Here is a 17,807-nt window from a genome sequence, read left to right as displayed (position 1 = left end):
TCATATTAGGAGGGAAGAGGATGAGATGGCAGATTAACCAGAATAAACATTACCAGACAGATATGAATAACCTGTGGAGGAAGTTGCAAAAATAATAGTTTTATCCACTATTATGTTGAGTGCCAAAAAAACAGCTCCCTCAGCGATGATGTAAACACTTCCTCTCAGTGTTTGCGGTGACTCAGAGGAAGCTTTTATCTTTATGACCACGTACTTTTATCGTCATCTGGCTCATCCAGGATGATGACGTCCTTCACCTCAGCTCCATTAGGATTCAACACAGACTGTGATTAAGCAGATTGATATTGATTTTTAAGTTTTTTTAATTTCATTTTTCATAAAACTATACGTTTTCTGTTACGGGTCACTGTTGAGAATTAAAAAAAGGTTAAATGTTATGAAAGAAAAAGGAATAGAGTAGATCAGTAGGTGTCAGGCATTTAAAAAAAAAAACACACTCACTCTCTAGACTTTTCCAGAGCTTTCAGCTGCATCTCACAGTCATGGCTGGATTAACATCCCAGGGGGCCCTGGGGCAAAATCTGTTGCTGGACCCTTACTGACCCCTACTGTACACGGTGGTTTCAGTATTTTCCCAGACACCCAGAAATCAACAGGTTCTCCAGAGCGAAAATTATTAGTTGATTAATTGATTAACAAGATGTCAATCAGCAACAAATCACGGGTACCAACGTCTTTTTTGTAATTTTTTTGCTAGTTTCCCAGTTGTCTATGATAGTAAACTCAGCATCTTCATCATCATTAAAATATGTTCGCTTGGACATCTAGGAATAGTGATGGTCTTTTTATTGATATTATATGCACAGAAAAATCAATCAGTTAATAAAGAAAATAATTTTCAGGCAAATTGGTAATGAAAATAACTGTAGCCTTACAGTTCTGTTGTGATGCAATATTGTTGAAAACACAACACAACTTTAAAACAAACTACCAAAATATAAAGTAAAACAGTAAAGGTCTTGAAGGCCCCTGGGAGTCTGCTCAGTCTGGGGTCTCTAGGAAGTTGCCAGCTTTGCTCAGTCCATGAGATGTGGTTGGATAAAAACTCAAATATTATGAGTGAAACTTAGTTGAAGGAATAGTTTGACATTTCAGGAAATGTGCTTTTTCACTTTTTAAGATGAGAAGATTAATGCCACGATCATATCTGTCTGTTAGTTATGACATTGGAGCTAGAAGACAGTTAGCGTAGCTTAACATAAAGCCAGGAATGAAACAACAAGGGTTATAAAAAGGTTAGTGGCACCTCAACTTATAACCTTTGGTCAGACTTGTTGTGTTCCTTTATTCCAGGCTTTATGCTTAGCTACGCTAAGTGGCTCCTGATTCATTTTAACCAAACAGATATGAGAGAGTATTGATCTTTCTACCTTAACTCTCAGCAAGAAAACAAAGAAGCAACTTTTCCAAAACTGCTTTCAGGTTCCAAAGTGAACTTTCACGCTGTGGTTTTGGTCCTATGATAATTTCTTAATGACTGAATGACTTACTCCATTCTGTCATTTCCCTTCATTCAGGTATCATTGGATGGTGTTAAAGATGCTTTGGACCCGACATCATACCTGGGGGTAACCCCATGTTGTCTGTGCTGTTGGCCCCTGCGCACCGCGGAGTGGAGATGGTCCACTGGACCACACAGTGGGGGACATATGTCTGGCTCCAGACTCTGCTGGCCTTTGCCTTGGCCAACTGTCCCTCACTAGCCCCAAGTCCAGTCAACTTCTCTGTGGTTTACACCATGCCCTTCTTCCAGGCCCGGGGCCCCATCCAGAACATTGTCAACAACTCGCTCTACCAGGAGGTGTATGTAGCCTCTCAGAACGTGATTGAAGCTGTGAACAGAAGCTTGGAGAAGGTGTGGGAGCTCAGCACTGGGCCGGTGGGAAGCCCAGAGTGTCAGATATGTAATTTGTGCAAAGTTGACAAGGATCCCAACTTCTTAGAGGACACAAACAATCAGATCTTGTTGTTGGATACTCTCTTTATGTATTTATATTCATGTGGAAGTTCACAGTACGGTGTATGCTATTTCCACCAACTGAATTCAAATGGAGAGCCGCCTTCTCTTTCGAAGTGTTTGTACAGAGAGGATTCTAACTCTGCTGCCTACTGTCCCGACTGTGTGGCCAGCCCTCTTGGAACCAAAGTCACCATGGTTGAAGAGGGTCAAACTGTCTACTTCTTTGTTGCCGCCACTGTAAATGACAGCGTGACCCAGCGTTATGGCAGGAAGTCGATATCAGTTCGACGACCACTGGCCACTGAAGATGGTTTCTACAGTGACGTACGTGGCTTAACTGTCCTTCCTGGCCTGCGGAGGACGTACCATATTGAATATGTCTACAGCTTTTTCACTCAGGAGTTTGTCTACTTCCTCTCAGTCCAGAGAGAGAGCCCCGATCAGGAATCATCTCCGTTTCAGACTCGTCTGGGCCGTCTCCCGCGGAATGAATGGGAGATGAAGCGGTATCGTGAGGTGATTCTAGAGTGTCGGTTTGAGCCAAAGCGCCGGAGGAGGAATGTAGCTAGTGAACCCTATAAAGATGTGGTGTACAACGTGGTCCAGGCAGCCCATTTTGGCAAGGCGGGCAGGGAGCTGGCAGAGGAGTTAGGGGCGGAGGAGGAGGATGACATCCTCTACGGGGTTTTTGCGGTTACTGATGACAACGGGGTCACTGAGCACGACTCTGCCCTTTGTGCCTTCCCAATGGACAATGTGAACAAAGCAATCGCCGATGGTGTGGATGACTGCTGTGAGTCTGGACCAGAACAACTCTCAAGAGGACTCTGCCATTTCCAGCCCTGTGAGAGCTGTCCACATGAGGTGAGCTCATCAGTCCACTAACACACAGCAAGAACAGGTGGTTACGAGTGATTAATATAGTCTCAAGTCTACTTTTATATAAGTGAAAGAGTCCCAGTCTTCTTTCAGATACCGGTTAAAGAGAAAGCAAAATCACTTGTGTGTGACTGACGTCACGGAGGACTGGTTAGAGTGAACTAATGTCACTGTCAGACTGAGAACTCAATAACAGAAAGTATCAAAGGTATTTTCCTGGCACCCAATCATATACATAATTACTTGCTGACTCAGCATGCAGGTATCTCGATTGGGCCTGTTAAAAATGTTTTCCTATGAAACTGTGTCTGAAGCCTGTTTTCTTGACGTGTGCATAAACATGGAGGAGAAATGAAACTCAGACCTCCGAGACTTTGTTGTGGCCGGATGATCATGTGCAAACAAGTACTTACATTTCTTCCTTGGAAGAAAGGTTTTGGTAAAAAATGACAATGACGAACAATGTCATGTCTTTTCTTCTTATTGATATTATGGAGAAATATCAGTTTATGAAATCATGTAAACCCCTGAACAAGGCAAGACCCTGCTCACAGCACTGGCAGGATGAACATTTCTGTGCAGCAGACAGAGCCAAACATGACTAATGATATGAAACACAGAAAAAATGTGAAAAGGATTTTATCATGGCGCAGAGTGAGCTCCAGCTGCATGTGGTTATAATGTGACTCAGTGTTTTCCAAGATAAATCTGTCTGGGTTGTTGTGTAAGATAAAAGGTGGCAGTGAAACCACTGTCATCCGAGAGATGAATTAAACCTTACTACCTACTTCCTGCATGAAAACATCTTTGACACCACTCTCACAGCTGCGAAAATAATATGAAGCTGGAGCCTTGAGAGGGTTAGCTTAGCTTAGCAACAGCTACCCTGGCTCTGTTCAGAAGATCAAAAAAATTCTGCCCATGTGCCCCTCACAAAGATGTAGTAGTAGTAGTAGTATGATGCATAATGATGAATGTTATGGGTTTTTTATTGGGGAGCTGTGTGCTGGACTGTGACTTCGGTTGTGAGGTTGCTAACAGCCAGTGATTAACAAATCAAGGTATAATATCTTAATCAGTGAGCCTTACAAGTGCTGCTAGATGGATTTTGTACCTTTGGACAGCGGCCAGGTCGGAGTGAGGGTTGCTTATGACTTGTTTTCTTCATCAGTTGGATAAATTTCAAACAGGAAGACAGTATTTTAAACAACTCAAGATTTCATCTCATGCCAGTCAAAGAAAGTTTGCCTCATTCCTTCCTTGTGTGAGTATACTCAGTATGCTTTTAATGCCATAGTATGCATTTGGTTGGTTTCTTGTATTAATTCTTCTATTTATTTTCTTATGCTATATATAATTGTCATAATACTGTTTTTTATTTTGAGTTAGCCATTGTTGGTTGTTAGAGTTTGTGGTTTGCACATCATGTGGAAACTATGAAGCCCAAAATTCCCAGAATGGAGAAGCTGTTGTTGAAGTTGCAGTGATGATTTCATAGATTGGATTTTGTGTCACTGAACTTCATAAAATACAGTAACACAGTAGATGCCATGTCTAAGTCAGGTCAGGACAAGAAAAACTAAGTAATGAACATCAGTGTACAGTCACAGCTGATGAAGGTTTGGGACTGGTTGAAAGAAGTGTAGCAGTTAAATAAAGTTTGGCAGAGCACAAGCTGTTTTGAATTTCTATCCTCTATTTACCTTTGGAGAAACTCTTTCTTTGGACTAGTGAACTCTGCATCTCAGGCTGCTGCTGTTTTGTTGCTTTTGGCTGCTGCTCTGAGTGTTAAGTAATCGTCAGTGAACTTGTCCAATAATCTGAAATCCTGGTTCTTCCATTTCTCAGCAGATTCAAACACCTGTGCTGCCAATAACGTCATCTCTGCCTCATGAATACCGTACTTGTAATGTAATCGATTGGAGGTTGGATATTGGATTGGATCTCCTGTTACCACTTTTATATTCCAAGAAAACAAGTATAAAGTGTTGTGTCTGTGTCTTTTACATCTTGGCCTTATGGTTACAAGCCAGTGTTTGCATGAAGACTCCCTTAAATCAAACAGGGATCCACCCTGATCTGTGTCTATAGCTGCAAGGCGATCCTCCTGTCAGTAATGCAGCACATAATCGTCCATCAGGGCCTCTGAAATTATGAATGGATCTTATTATCATAACAGATTCACCTTGTGCAACCGTGTGCCACGTACTTTGTTTCTTATGGTTACTGTGGTCACCACCACCACAATCATAACATGTCCTCAAAAGAAAACAGCTGGATGTGTCTTCCCACATCTGTAAATGTTCCTGTATGACGTGGGAGCGGCTGAGATTGGTTTGAGAATGTTATTTTCAAATTGCCTGCAGAACATCCACCCATGAATAAACATGATTTGACAAAACACTCCCTACTCAGGTTCCACTTAATACTAACACTACTACCTGGCTTCTTCTGGAGCTTTCAACCTTTTCACATGATCTTCAGCTGTTCAGTGGTCCTGAAGGCGGATCTGCTAACAAGCGAACTGTTGAGATTTCATCCATAGCACTTCACTGTTGTCAGAAGCAATTTGACAAAACACTTACCAGCTCTTTCCTTCAGATTCATCTTCAGGACAACTGAACAAACTGATGAAGACAGTATAATGCAGGGGAAAGCTTCAGAAAAAGCTAGTAAATGGATTTTATTTGGGATCGTTTTGTCCATGACTTGGGATTGTTTTGACAAAGTGCCATCTTCAAGAGAAAAATAAACTTTCATGCATATTAGAAATTATGTTATGTGTATTTTTTTTTACCTCACACATGAGTTTTAATACACTGAAACCACAGCACTACAGGAGATAAAAAACGTGGCTAATAACACCTAAACAGTGTTGAGTGTATTTTCTGCTTCAATTTTACTTCCTCATTATTTCTTTTCCTTGTCCCCTGCTGCCTGTGGCCGTGGTACTAGAGCATGGAGAACAACGCCACATGCAGAGACCATCCTACCATGGTGTCAAAGCCCTACTACAGAGTGGACCTCTTCAACAGGCAGATGACAAATGTCCTACTCACCTCTCTGCTGGTCACAACCATAGAGAACAAGACTGTTGCCCATATCGGCACTTCGACTGGCCGCCTGCTGCAGGTATACAATAAGTTTTAAAAAAAAATTGTGTTTTTAATCTGTTGTTTTTGGTATTAGTCTTCACTTTACCATTGTATATGATCCACTACTTATAATCTTCTGTTGTGTCTGTGTTGGCAGCTTGTGTTGACAAGATCCAGTCCTGTTATTTTTGCCAATTACTCTTTGGAGGAGAACCAGAGAGTCTCGTCCATTGCTGCTGTTTACTCACCAGAGTATCTTCTTTTTGTTGTTGGAGACAAGGTACAGCAGCAATCCCATGTCTTTAAATTTGTGTAATAGGTCAAAGATGTGCAGGTCAGGTTACATCACAATGACAAATGACTGGGAGTGTGCCTGATTGTCCCTGTGAGTCTTCGGAGTCCAGGGTGTTTTCTTGCCTGCATGCTGGGATCTGGTGAGACTGTAACCCTTTGACCCTGAAAATCAATAACCACATGGGTGTCCTGTGGGATGTTAGGACTGTTACCTTGTTAGTGACTGGGACACAACAGGAAGATTAAGCTCTTCTGAAAAGGTTCAGCAATTCTATAATCTTTTCAGGATTCCCTCCCAGAAAATGACACTTTTTCTTAAAACCCTTCAAAACTATACAGACAAACAATGGTGAATAAGAAAAGCAGTTTGAAGATGACTGGATGATGTGTCTTGTGTACAATGATGCTGTTGCTGCCAGAAAACAGTATAATCTGAGTATGGATTAAAGAGATGAGACATAGTTCAATTCAAATGAAATAGTTTTATTATTCATCTGTCATTAATCCGATAATCTTATTAGATTTAATTTCTTCACCAGGACGTCTCCGTGTGACTTGTTAAACAGCCTGATGCTGAATGAGGCTCAGTATCAGTTTACATGTTCCCATCTGCATGGAAGGAATCAATTATTTAGTAGGAAATTTAAGTTTCACAACATGATTAAAATGAGCCGCACATTTCTATTCTTGCATCTAAATGTATGAAAAAAAGAAAAATAGAATAAAAAGTTTTAATGAAAGAAAAAAAAAATTCAAATTTAATTTATTGGGTCACAGGCCACTATATGCAAATCCATTTCTGCAATTTACATTATCACCTGACAGTTGTTTTAAATGCTTCACCTGGAGATTTTTTAATGTAAATCAGATTTTTGTTATGTTATTATCTGTATGATAATGATATCAGTAATGACAAATATCATGGATGGGATGAAAGGCAAGAAAAAAATTGCAACTTGGCAAGACTACATCAGTCAGATATATCGATAGTCAGATGAATATGAAATAGTGCAGGGCAGCAGGGAATCTTTCTCCTTAGAGGGAATATGTGACCTTAAAAATGGTTATCACTGTTTCAGATGTTTCAGGTGCCACAGAGAGGGCCGGGCTGTCAACACTTCCTGACTTGCGCCATGTGTCTGACAGCACCTAAGTTCATGGGCTGTGGCTGGTGCTCTGGAGTGTGCTCCTGGGAGAGCGAGTGTCACAGTCACTGGAGGAACGAGTCCTGCCCACCTGGGATCACTGGGGTTTGTTCTGTAATCCAGGATACAAACATCGCTTTGTGCAACTAACAGAAACATTTCAATTCAAGGTGGTACCATATATTCTGCTTTATTGACACAGTTCTTTCCACGGACTGCTCCTCCTGATGGTCAGACAGAGCTGACGATGTGTGGATGGGAGTTCCAGTCGCCCTTAAGACCCGCCATCACCTCCAGAACCCACCAGGTCCGACTAGGACAGACCGCCTGCACTGTTCTTCCAGTCAAAAGCAACAATACACAGTGAGTGACTCTGATTCTGACTCTGCATGGCTCTGGTTACAAGTACAAACTGTTCATACTAAAGTCGTTTTGTGGAAAATCCACCCGTTAGGATTTTCTTCTGGTGTCAGAAGAAAATAAAAGGCTTGTAATTTCTTTCCCAGGAGCTCTCTGAGAAAGGGAGACAACACAGCGCTGTGGTCTGGTCTAATGAGGCTATTGTTTTAACAATATCTGACTGTTGAACATTAGTTCATATAATAATGAATGCAGACTTTAATGGACTAACCAAAACTTGGTGTGTGCCCTATGCTGACTTCTTGCAGACGGTGTCAACATATCTCAGTGCTAACACCATGTAGTTTACATTTTCCAGGCTGCATAAATAACATGTAAGCAAGACTAACAGCATATAGCAATGCTAGTGGCTTTCACTGTGCTTAGGCACAGCAGTGCTTTGAGCTAAATGCTAACGTCAGCACACTAATGCTCTCATAAAGACAATGACAACGTTAACATGCTAGTGTTTAGCAATTAATTTGGTTTATTTGATATTTTCCTGCTAATTTCTTGGACACTTTGCTCACAATTTCCTAAAAATACCTGGTATTTAGCTCTTAATTTTTAGGATATTTCTAAGAAAGTGTTACAGTTGCTACAGTTAAATTCCTGCTCATTATATTGGAGTTTTTAAGAAAAAACCAAGGAAACCTTTTAGTAGTTAAGTGAATTGTTCATAAACATACTGCATATCAATATCAAATGGAGTTTCCTAGAATGACTAACACAAATTCTTCATTCTCGATTAAGTAGAAAATGAGCCACACTGACTCACTCTATTTTACAAGTCCAATCTGTGATAACTAGGTAGAATGGAGTGCAGGTTGGAACAAACAGTTAAGGAATTTTCGATAGAGCCGAAAACGACAGATAAGCATGCCGTTCAACCAAATCTGAATTAAATGAGTATTTACAGATTTCAAAGTGAATCTATAAAGTGTGACAGGTACAAGTCTTGAGTTTTTTTTGGGTCAGTCTTTATAGGAAATCTTATGAACTGTTTTTCACTTACCAACTGCATCATGTCATATTTTTACGTAACACTTTCTCTATCTCCTTTATAATTAGTACTGAATTGTGTAAGTATGTCTTGGACGTATCCTTGTAATTTACATCTAGATACCAGCTAACTTTATGGAAAAAATTATGAAAATTTCCAGGAAATTAGCTGAAACCATAGTGTTACTGTTAATTTATTTTATAATTTTTACTTACATTTTATAGATTCACCAACAAACTAATCCTGTAATGACAAACTCATTCACAAACAGTGGATTGATTTAAGTTGAAAGCTGTATTTTAGCAGCAATAGTAACCAAACGCTACTTTTGTCTCCTGATGCTGTTTAAAGTTCAACAATTTTAATGCACCAAGGAATTAAATTGCCACTGGTGTGGCTGTAACTTTATTTACTACAGACATGCTAACACAAGTGTTTTCCTGTGCTGCTCTTCAGCCTGGTGTGTAAGATTCGCTCTGGGGCCACTGAGCTGTCCAAACCAGTCAACATTACAGTGGAGGTGCATGAGGGCAAGGTGGAGGGACGCTACTCGATTGATGGGAAGGCAGAAATGCCAGGGTTCACATTCGTGGTAATCTTAGCCACCATCATGCTCATTACAACATCACAAACTGAAAATATTTCATCCACTGAGTATTAAAACCACCTCCTTCTAAAACTTTTGTTTTATCAAAACACCATGATAAACTGTCTTTCCAGATTCCCAACATCACAGAAATCCAGCCGAACTATGGGCCTCGTGTTGGGGGCACACTCATCACAGTGACTGGACCTCACCTGGATGCTGGGAGGACCAGAAGAGTCACTCTCAATGATGTGCCCTGTCCTATAGAGAGGTTTATAAATACACTTCCTCATCTACTTTGATCAGCCTAATGTTTCTTAAGTAACCTGTTTGCTCACAGCTTTGTGTAGTTCCCCTTTTCTCTGGAGATTAGGAAGATGAGTTGATGCCTGAAACATTTCATTGCCATGACCATATTAAGCAAACTTGTTCCAGCTTGTGTGTAGGATAATTGTGGTTTGTAAAATTACTTGCTAAGAGGTATTTGCGTTTCAAGGACTGGCTCAGACCTGAACTATTACCTACTGTAGATGTTATGTTACTGAACATACAAAATATATTTAAAAGCATGAAGCTTTTTGATCTACTGCTGTTTATCTGTTATGGTGTGTAATTCCCATTCTTCTGTCTCTCTGCAGAGTCACAAAGCCTATAGGCAACGTGTCATCCATCATCTGTCTTTCCCAGCCCATCTCAGAGGTGAGGGATGTTCCTCTGAGTGTTTTCATCGACAAGTCTCCCGTCCTCACCACAAAGGTGTTTTACTACAAAGAAAAGCCAACGATTACAGCTGTCCTTCCCGACTGCAGCTTTGACAGGTAGGCCACTGAGCACAACCAGACTCTGTGTATGCACTCTGTGCTGTCCTTTGTTTTACTCCACAGTGATACAAGGAAAGTTGAGTCAAGAGCCACTGGACTGACCTGGGTGACTGAGAATCTTCACAGACATCCACAGTGACATTTCTGATGAATTTAGTTTGATTTGGATGTGGATTTTAACATATTTTATCAAGACAAATGAAATATTATTGGATAAATACTGTATTTATGTTACATAATCTGATTTTTGTCCTAATCTTTTACATGTGACATTTTCAGTTGTAAGAGGAAATTACTGTATTTCCTTCCATGATGAAAATGCAACCATCTCTGACTTTTGTCTCAACTGCAGGGGGTCAAAGATTGTAATTGAAGGGGAGAACCTGGATTCTGTTTATCGCACCATCATCCGCTTTAAACCCAATGAAAATCACCTGAAACCTGTGACAAGGGTACTTTGTTCATTGTGATGTGCAGTAGAAACATATTTTTTTTTAAACCAGTGTACAGTTTTAGAATTAACTAACCATCACTGTTTTGTTTCAGGAGTGCATAGGCAAGTCCTTGCCCACAAGGATGGAGTGTGTCACTCCTGCGTTCCCCAGGGATGAGACAGAGGAGGGAGAGCTTTCTTTTGACATGGACGGAGCGCTGGGACTTTGGAACAAAGAGTTTTCCTACCACCCCTACGGCGAGCCCATACCTTTTGAAACAGAAGGACACGTGCTGAGTTTGTACCCTGGGTTTGATGAGGTGTCGCTACATGTAAGAGATAGCTCTGAGTTTACAGACGCTTTAGACAAAATAAATCTTTAAATACATTTGTAACATGTATTATACATTTTTAAATAACATATGGTATGTCTCATATCCTGATTCAACCTCTCTGTCCACAGCACCAAAAGCTGAACCTGGTGAGCTCCTGCATGACCATCATAATGACAGTGGCAGGTGTTGATTGTGATGCTAAAGTCCTGGATAATGAGATCACCTGCAGGATCCCTAAAAACATGACCATCCCCAGTGAAGGACTTCCAGTGAAGGTTAGTCAGGCTGGAGGTGTAGATGATGATCAACTGATTGACTTACCTGGATGCAACAGCCAACATGTGGCCCCAGTCATACATGTTGTGAGGACCCCCTCAAATAATAGTAAAATTGACGTGTGTGTGTGTGTGTATAGTTATAGTTAAATATGCTATATGAAGGTTTAAGTCAAAGCAAGGCAACCATTGGTTTGTGGTGGTCCATAAAGGCACTGCAGGTGGTCCCTGACCATGTAATAATAATACATGGTAATAATAATGTGGTTTGAATGTGGTCATCACTATTTATTTTATTTTTGTAGTATGTATTAATTTAATTACACTTTGTGAAAAATCTAATTCGTGCAAATATATAAAATTTAGAAAAGCCAAGCTGTCTTTCAGGACCATAACAGTCTATCCTTTGTAGCCTGTGCTTTACTAATGTTGGAATGCATCCCTAATGTCACATGCGTATGGATAATGTGGGTATTTGCACCCGAAACTATTTTATATTAGTTTACCGAGCAGCATCTAAAAAGAGTTACTTCTTGATTTTGCTGATGAAAAAGCCTTTTTGCAAATTTTGGTGAAAGGTAACAGTTAGCGTCTTTCTAACAAGTAAAAAAAACCTAATCTCAACCAATTTCCTCTGACTCCACAACAGTGATCCTCAGGTTGCTATGTAGTCACAGTGGTGGTCCCTGAGCCACTATCAGTTGAAAACCCCTCTTGTAAAGCAAAAGATTCATTGAAATAGCTCCTTGAGGCAGAGGTTGTTTCAGTTTCGTTAGCACACAGATGTCAGAGCTTCAGAGCCAAAGATGTGTGAGAAAACAGCCAGTCTGGTGTTAACAGCTTGAAACTTTTATACTTTTCCAGTGGGACAGTTACAAGAAAAAGTCTCATAATAATGAAATAATGATGACATCCATTCTTTTAAATGGACTCTGTTTTCCAGATCTCCATCAACGGGCAGGTTCACAATGTTGGCACAGTGGTGAGAGTGAGTAACCACTACATGGTGGGGATTGTTCTTGGGATCCTGGCGGCTCTGGTGGCTGGAGCCGTGCTGGCCTTTGTCGTTATGAAACACTTGAGGAAGAAGAAGAAAGGTGGGCTTCTCTCTGTTATGTGGACATTGGTCCGACCTGTTTGTACAACTGCTGCCAAGTGTGGGTGGGAATTTGGGATGAATTACACAAGTCTTTCAACTAGAACACCCCTGGTGTTGCATAGGATGTACATGTGTTCTTCTTCTAGGGTTGATGATTAAAAATCTGTGTTGTGAAATGTTTTTCAGCCTCCATGGTGGAGACCCGCTTGGCCCACAGTGCTAACCGCTCTAGAACAAATAATGTGGAGCTGTCACCTGCTGGGGACTACAGGAGAGGTGACTACACTGCAAGTTGTTCTATAGCTGATTTGCTCCTGACACACATCCCTTTGTAATTATCATTGATAAACCTCTCTCTCTGAACCTTTACCAGTAATATCCCGGAGTCCTCCCACCCCTCTGGGGGGACCTGTGGTGTTCCCCAGGCTGGCCTATGGTGCAGGCAGCATGGATCCCACCCTCACTCCCCTCATGCCTCCAGAAAAAATCTCCATCTCAAGTTTTAGGCCAGAGCTGCTGGAAGAGGTGAAGGATGTTCTTATTCCTGCTGAGATGCTTATTGTTCAGCACCATCGGATCATAGGGAAGGGTAAGACCTCACTGTCTTTGTCTGAAACAAAAAACTTTGGGGCCTTGTGAAAGCTAGATCATATTTTGGAAGTGCAGCAGCAGTCCTCTGTCAGTCATTCTTTGTTGTTTTTTTCTGCAGGTCATTTTGGTACCGTCTATCATGGCTACTTCACAGACCACAACAACAGAGAAATCCACTGCGCTGTCAAGTCTTTGAATAGTGAGTAATAACAGCTTCTTGAGAGGCGATTTATACGCCTCAGGAATGCACCAGAAAGTCTCTTCTGCTGTGGAAAAGATTGGCCTCAGGATCTAAGATGTCCTCTGAGTACCTTTTAAAGCAGCTCTTAAAAACTGTGGTTTCAGTGTCAGTGTCTTTCTTCCTTTAGATTTGAGTCCATAATATTTGTGTATGTCTGTGTGTGTGTGTGTGTGTGTGATCAGGAATAACAGATGTCGAGGAGGTGGAGCAGTTTCTGAAGGAAGGTATCATAATGAAGGGTTTCCATCACTGCAATGTGCTGTCGCTGCTCGGGATCCTCCTACCGCAGGAAGGGCTTCCTCTGGTGGTGCTGCCGTACATGAAACACGGGGACCTGCGGCACTTTATACGCTGCGAGAAGAGGGTGCGACAGCAACATTAAAACAGTGGAAATTTATCATATGATTTATGTACAACCATCTGTTTACTACCTAACAAACTGTGTAGCATGTGTAACTGTTTAAATTCAGTGTTTTTGTCATGTATTTGTGGGATTTGTCTAGAACCCCACTGTAAAGGATCTGATTGGCTTCGGGCTGCAGGTTGCTAAGGGGATGGAGTATTTGGCGCAGAAGAAGTTTGTGCACAGAGATCTTGCAGCACGCAACTGCATGTGAGTCACTGAGATGTGCAGAGGATTTATTCATTGTCATTTGGCCTGAATTGCTCTTTGATTTAATGTTGGGAGATGTCTCGTTGTACAAAATGAGTTGAGGTTGTTGCATCACAGTACGCAGTTATAATGATTCCCCACTTACTTTTTCTGCCCCTAGGCTGGACGAGTCGTATACAGTGAAGGTGGCAGACTTTGGCATGGCCAGAGATGTTTTTGATAAGGAGTATTACAGTGTTCAGGACCACAGGAAGGCTAAGCTTCCTGTCAAGTGGATGGCCACTGAGAGTCTACAGACACAGAAATTCACCTCCAAGTCAGATGTGGTGAGCAAATGAAGATCCATCAGTCAACATTGCTGTAGTGGTTGACATTTTTTCAGTGCTAAAGAATGTACAGCGTGTACAGTGTTTCTAGAGTGGGGCATCAATGTTAAATGTATGGAGTATTTGTCTTGTAGGTACAATATAGGGAACATCATTGTTTTGCACATTTGCTCCATTTCCATCATCCTAACTGCACAGTTTCAACTCAACATTAGCCAGCTTAATTAGGAGCCCTACTGTGTGCGTTCAAGGCTGTACAGTTCCTCTTCCTCATTTTACACAGTGATACTATTCAGAGAGAGGTTGTTCAGTTTTGTACCTTTAAACTCATGAATATGATTTTAGGCCTGCACCTGTACGCTGACACTTGCTGAATACTTTCTGCCTCTCTTGATGCAGTGGTCCTTCGGTGTACTGATGTGGGAGATGCTGACCAGAGGAGCGAGCCCCTATCCAGAGGTGGACCCTTATGACATAACACATTACTTACTCAAGGGCAGGAGGCTTCCTCAGCCACAGTACTGCCCTGACCCTTTGTAAGTACCAGGAATACTGGTTGCCTTGTTTATTCAGTCTAAAGAACAGCTGTAATTATAATTTGATTGTGTTTTTAGTGAGATATAGCAACTGTATAACTTCACAGTACACACTACACTACTTTCATAACACTAACACAGATTTACAAGGTAGAAGAGAAAAAGGTACTGGCACAAAGTCAGAGTAGTAATAACAAGATGTTCAAATGGTCACTCAGTAGTGTGAAAACCGTAAATTGTCCACTACTTGTATTTCAACATGGTTAATCAGTGCTTTTTTGGGGTTAAAGTGTATGTCTGCCACACACTTCTTTCACACACACACACTGGTGTGGCTTTACAGGGACAAACTCACTCATTTTTGCAGTTTTAATGATAAATCCCTGTTGCTCACCCAAATTAAAGAGTGATAGAGAATAAATCAACCATTCATTCACCTCTTGTCACACATCCCATCCAATGTGGGTTAAGGATTCAAGATGAATGTCACACAGTGAATAACACCAACATAAGACATAAGACAAAGCAATGGTTTGACATTATTCAATTTCTTGCCAAGAGTTCGATGATGGAGCCAACAGCCAGTTAACTTAGACTAGCATCAAGACTGTAAACAAGGGGAAACCGCCCTCAGGCAGATCAAAAACACCCCAACGTGCAAGCTCCTGCTTACCAAAGCTGAAAGTATTTTGTTTATAAAGTGATTAATGTCAGAAATTTCAGGAAATCCTAACATAGTAACTAATTATGAAAGTCATTATAGATTATGATAATGTTGCATGAAGACTGTCTATGTTTTCCAGGTATAGCATTATGCTCCAGTGCTGGGACCCTGACCCAGAGCTGAGGCCCAGCTTCGCTACATTAGTGTCGGCTGTTTCCTCCATCTTGTCAGGCCTGGAGGGAGAACACTACATCAGTCTGAACGTCACCTACGTCAACCTGGACCAGCCGCGGCCCTACCCAGCCCTCACAGAGTCTGCTGATGAGTATGACTCCACAGATATTGAAGACTCAGGCTCAGTCTCTTCCTGATCCACCCCTCCTCCTCACCTGACTCTAAACTGGTACTGCTGCTAACAGCAACAGCAGATAACAGCACAAAAAAACCTCTGCCAGCTCACCACAGTGTCTTTTTACCACAAAGCAACAGAGATACTGCCTACTGTATATGTGCCTGAAAGTGGTGGTAAGATGCTTTCAGTTGACTTAGCAACTGGTTTGTCAACAATCAACTTAAAACAGCATTTGACCATCAAAACCAAAATTATTTAACAGACATTTAGCTTTTATGTTATTTTTCAGTGTTAACAGATAATATCATCATACATCTAATCAGTTTTGTAGTACTAGCTTGTTAGCTAGCCAAACAACACAACACTTGTTACCCATTAGAAGCTAATTAGCATTACACTAAATCAGTTAAATTAGCCTGCAGGTTAGCTAGCTGGCAAACAATGGCAAGTTTGCTCAGATTAATTGCAATACGGGTTTTCAAACACTTAAAAGTACAGTAAAGGCACTGACTAGGGCTAGATAGGAAACCAAATCTCACTCAATGCTGAACTGTGTGTTCAGGAGTCTTTTTCACATGTGTTTTTCTCACCCAGCTGCTATTAATGTAGACATTATAACTGTAGAACCAGGTCTTCCACGTCCGTGTCTCACATTGTTGGTTACAATTTTGAGGAGAGGAACCACAAAAAGCAGAGCTATGATGAAATAAAACCTATGAAATTAAGTGGGACATTAGCTTTGTTTTACCACCTACAACATAGTGTACTGTTACAGTAGCATAACCCATGTGTATATATGTTTGGGTATGACATTCCCACATTTGTGTAATTCTTTTGCAGTGCAGTGATTGTTCTGTGTGTATTGGATCATACTTCTATGAGGCAAAATGTTGAACTGAAGGTTCTGAAAAAAATCTGACATCACCCTGTTGCTTGTATTTCTGACACATTGTCTCTGAGATAGTATAATAAATTAAAATATTTATTTGTTTATAGATTTGTTCTCATGCCATGGACTTCAAGTTAGTATGAGAAGTTGTGCAAATTCTGCCATTTGCCGTTGATGTTTGTCATGAACTGTTTTTTAACTGAACTCACTCGTCTTTGTTGCAGTTCGTCACTAGAGGTCAGTGTTTGTTAAAAGTTCTCTGCATTGCCACTGATCTGCTGCTGAAGACGTTCCCAATTACATGGATACAGCGTTCTATATATGTGGTGTTTTCATCATGTTTGCAATTGCATAGCAACATAAATGACCCAAGTTGTTTGTCAAACCTCTGCAAACCAACCAATAAGCCCTCTAAAATAAGAATACTGAAAACATTAAAAACAGACAAGGACACCACAACAGACCAAGTAGGCATGTTTCCCTATTTTCTTCTCCTTGCATGGGTTCTGCCTTCTGACATTTGGCAGAAGCAAATAGCTGCGTTTTCAATTATATGAGCTGAAGACACAGCCAACATAGACAAACAATCTGTCAATCTCACAAAGAAACCGAACAAACATCTCACTAACATACAGTAGCAACTCCCTGTGCTGTAAACAGACATCACACCGAAGGAGCACACTTCCCCCACAACAAAACCAGAGTCAAATCAAACCAGAGGGAAATAAACATCATAAAGTCTTCTATTTTTTCATGCTGGTAAGAACAAAAGCCAATTCCTGTGTGGTGGGTCCTTTGATATAGGCGGAGAGAGTGAGCCCAGCTTACGCTGTCAAAATGTGTGTGTGTTTGTGTGCGAGGCTACATTTTGCAGGGCAGAGCCCATAAGGTGGAGAATCAAGACAGCCATGATCCCCTCTTTCTCCTTCTCATTTTTGCTTTGTGCCTCTTGTTCCCTGTTGTATTATGTGGGCTATAAAAAGTGCAGAACCTGTGAAGACTGCTGCTGTCAGCTATGTAACCTTCTCAAGCCTGGAGAGCTCAGGAGAGCTGGGCTCACCGCTATGTCCCGTACTGCAGGCCTTTTGATGTGCACCTCACAGACATTAACATTCGGTTTCTTCTTCCCTTCTTCTGTTGGGATTCTTTATATGGACTTCAAAACAAATGTGGAGGCTATGAAATAAGACAGTCGATGCTGGTTGATCATGATGCAGAGAATGTGTGCGATTCATGCCTGTATACTGTAT

General features: G+C 41.1%; 1 protein-coding gene across 1 annotated transcript in view; it reads left to right on the top strand.

Annotated features, from left to right (window-relative positions):
- Positions 1-16,663, top strand: part of mst1rb (macrophage stimulating 1 receptor b) — a 19,306-nt gene extending 2,643 nt beyond the window's left edge. The window contains exons 2-21 of the mRNA XM_071495033.1: positions 1,539-2,845; positions 5,816-5,992; positions 6,113-6,235; positions 7,329-7,499; positions 7,597-7,757; positions 9,253-9,388; positions 9,517-9,653; positions 10,021-10,200; positions 10,556-10,655; positions 10,750-10,968; positions 11,100-11,246; positions 12,190-12,343; positions 12,532-12,621; positions 12,719-12,934; positions 13,055-13,135; positions 13,360-13,541; positions 13,681-13,790; positions 13,951-14,116; positions 14,516-14,652; positions 15,456-16,663. Coding sequence (XP_071351134.1) covers positions 1,598-2,845; positions 5,816-5,992; positions 6,113-6,235; positions 7,329-7,499; positions 7,597-7,757; positions 9,253-9,388; positions 9,517-9,653; positions 10,021-10,200; positions 10,556-10,655; positions 10,750-10,968; positions 11,100-11,246; positions 12,190-12,343; positions 12,532-12,621; positions 12,719-12,934; positions 13,055-13,135; positions 13,360-13,541; positions 13,681-13,790; positions 13,951-14,116; positions 14,516-14,652; positions 15,456-15,687 — 4,167 coding nt within the window. The 5' untranslated portion in view covers positions 1,539-1,597 and the 3' untranslated portion in view covers positions 15,688-16,663. The remainder of the gene's footprint in view (positions 1-1,538; positions 2,846-5,815; positions 5,993-6,112; positions 6,236-7,328; positions 7,500-7,596; positions 7,758-9,252; positions 9,389-9,516; positions 9,654-10,020; positions 10,201-10,555; positions 10,656-10,749; positions 10,969-11,099; positions 11,247-12,189; positions 12,344-12,531; positions 12,622-12,718; positions 12,935-13,054; positions 13,136-13,359; positions 13,542-13,680; positions 13,791-13,950; positions 14,117-14,515; positions 14,653-15,455) is intronic.
- The last annotated feature ends 1,144 nt before the right edge of the window (positions 16,664-17,807 follow it).

Source organism: Trachinotus anak, unplaced genomic scaffold, assembly GCF_046630095.1.
Source record: "Trachinotus anak isolate AG129_WGS33_773 ecotype Australia unplaced genomic scaffold, CSIRO_AGI_Tana_v1 ptg000013l, whole genome shotgun sequence".
NCBI lineage: Eukaryota > Metazoa > Chordata > Actinopteri > Carangiformes > Carangidae > Trachinotus > Trachinotus anak.
Note: the sequence above shows the minus strand (reverse complement) of the source record. Positions and strands in the feature narration are given on the sequence as shown.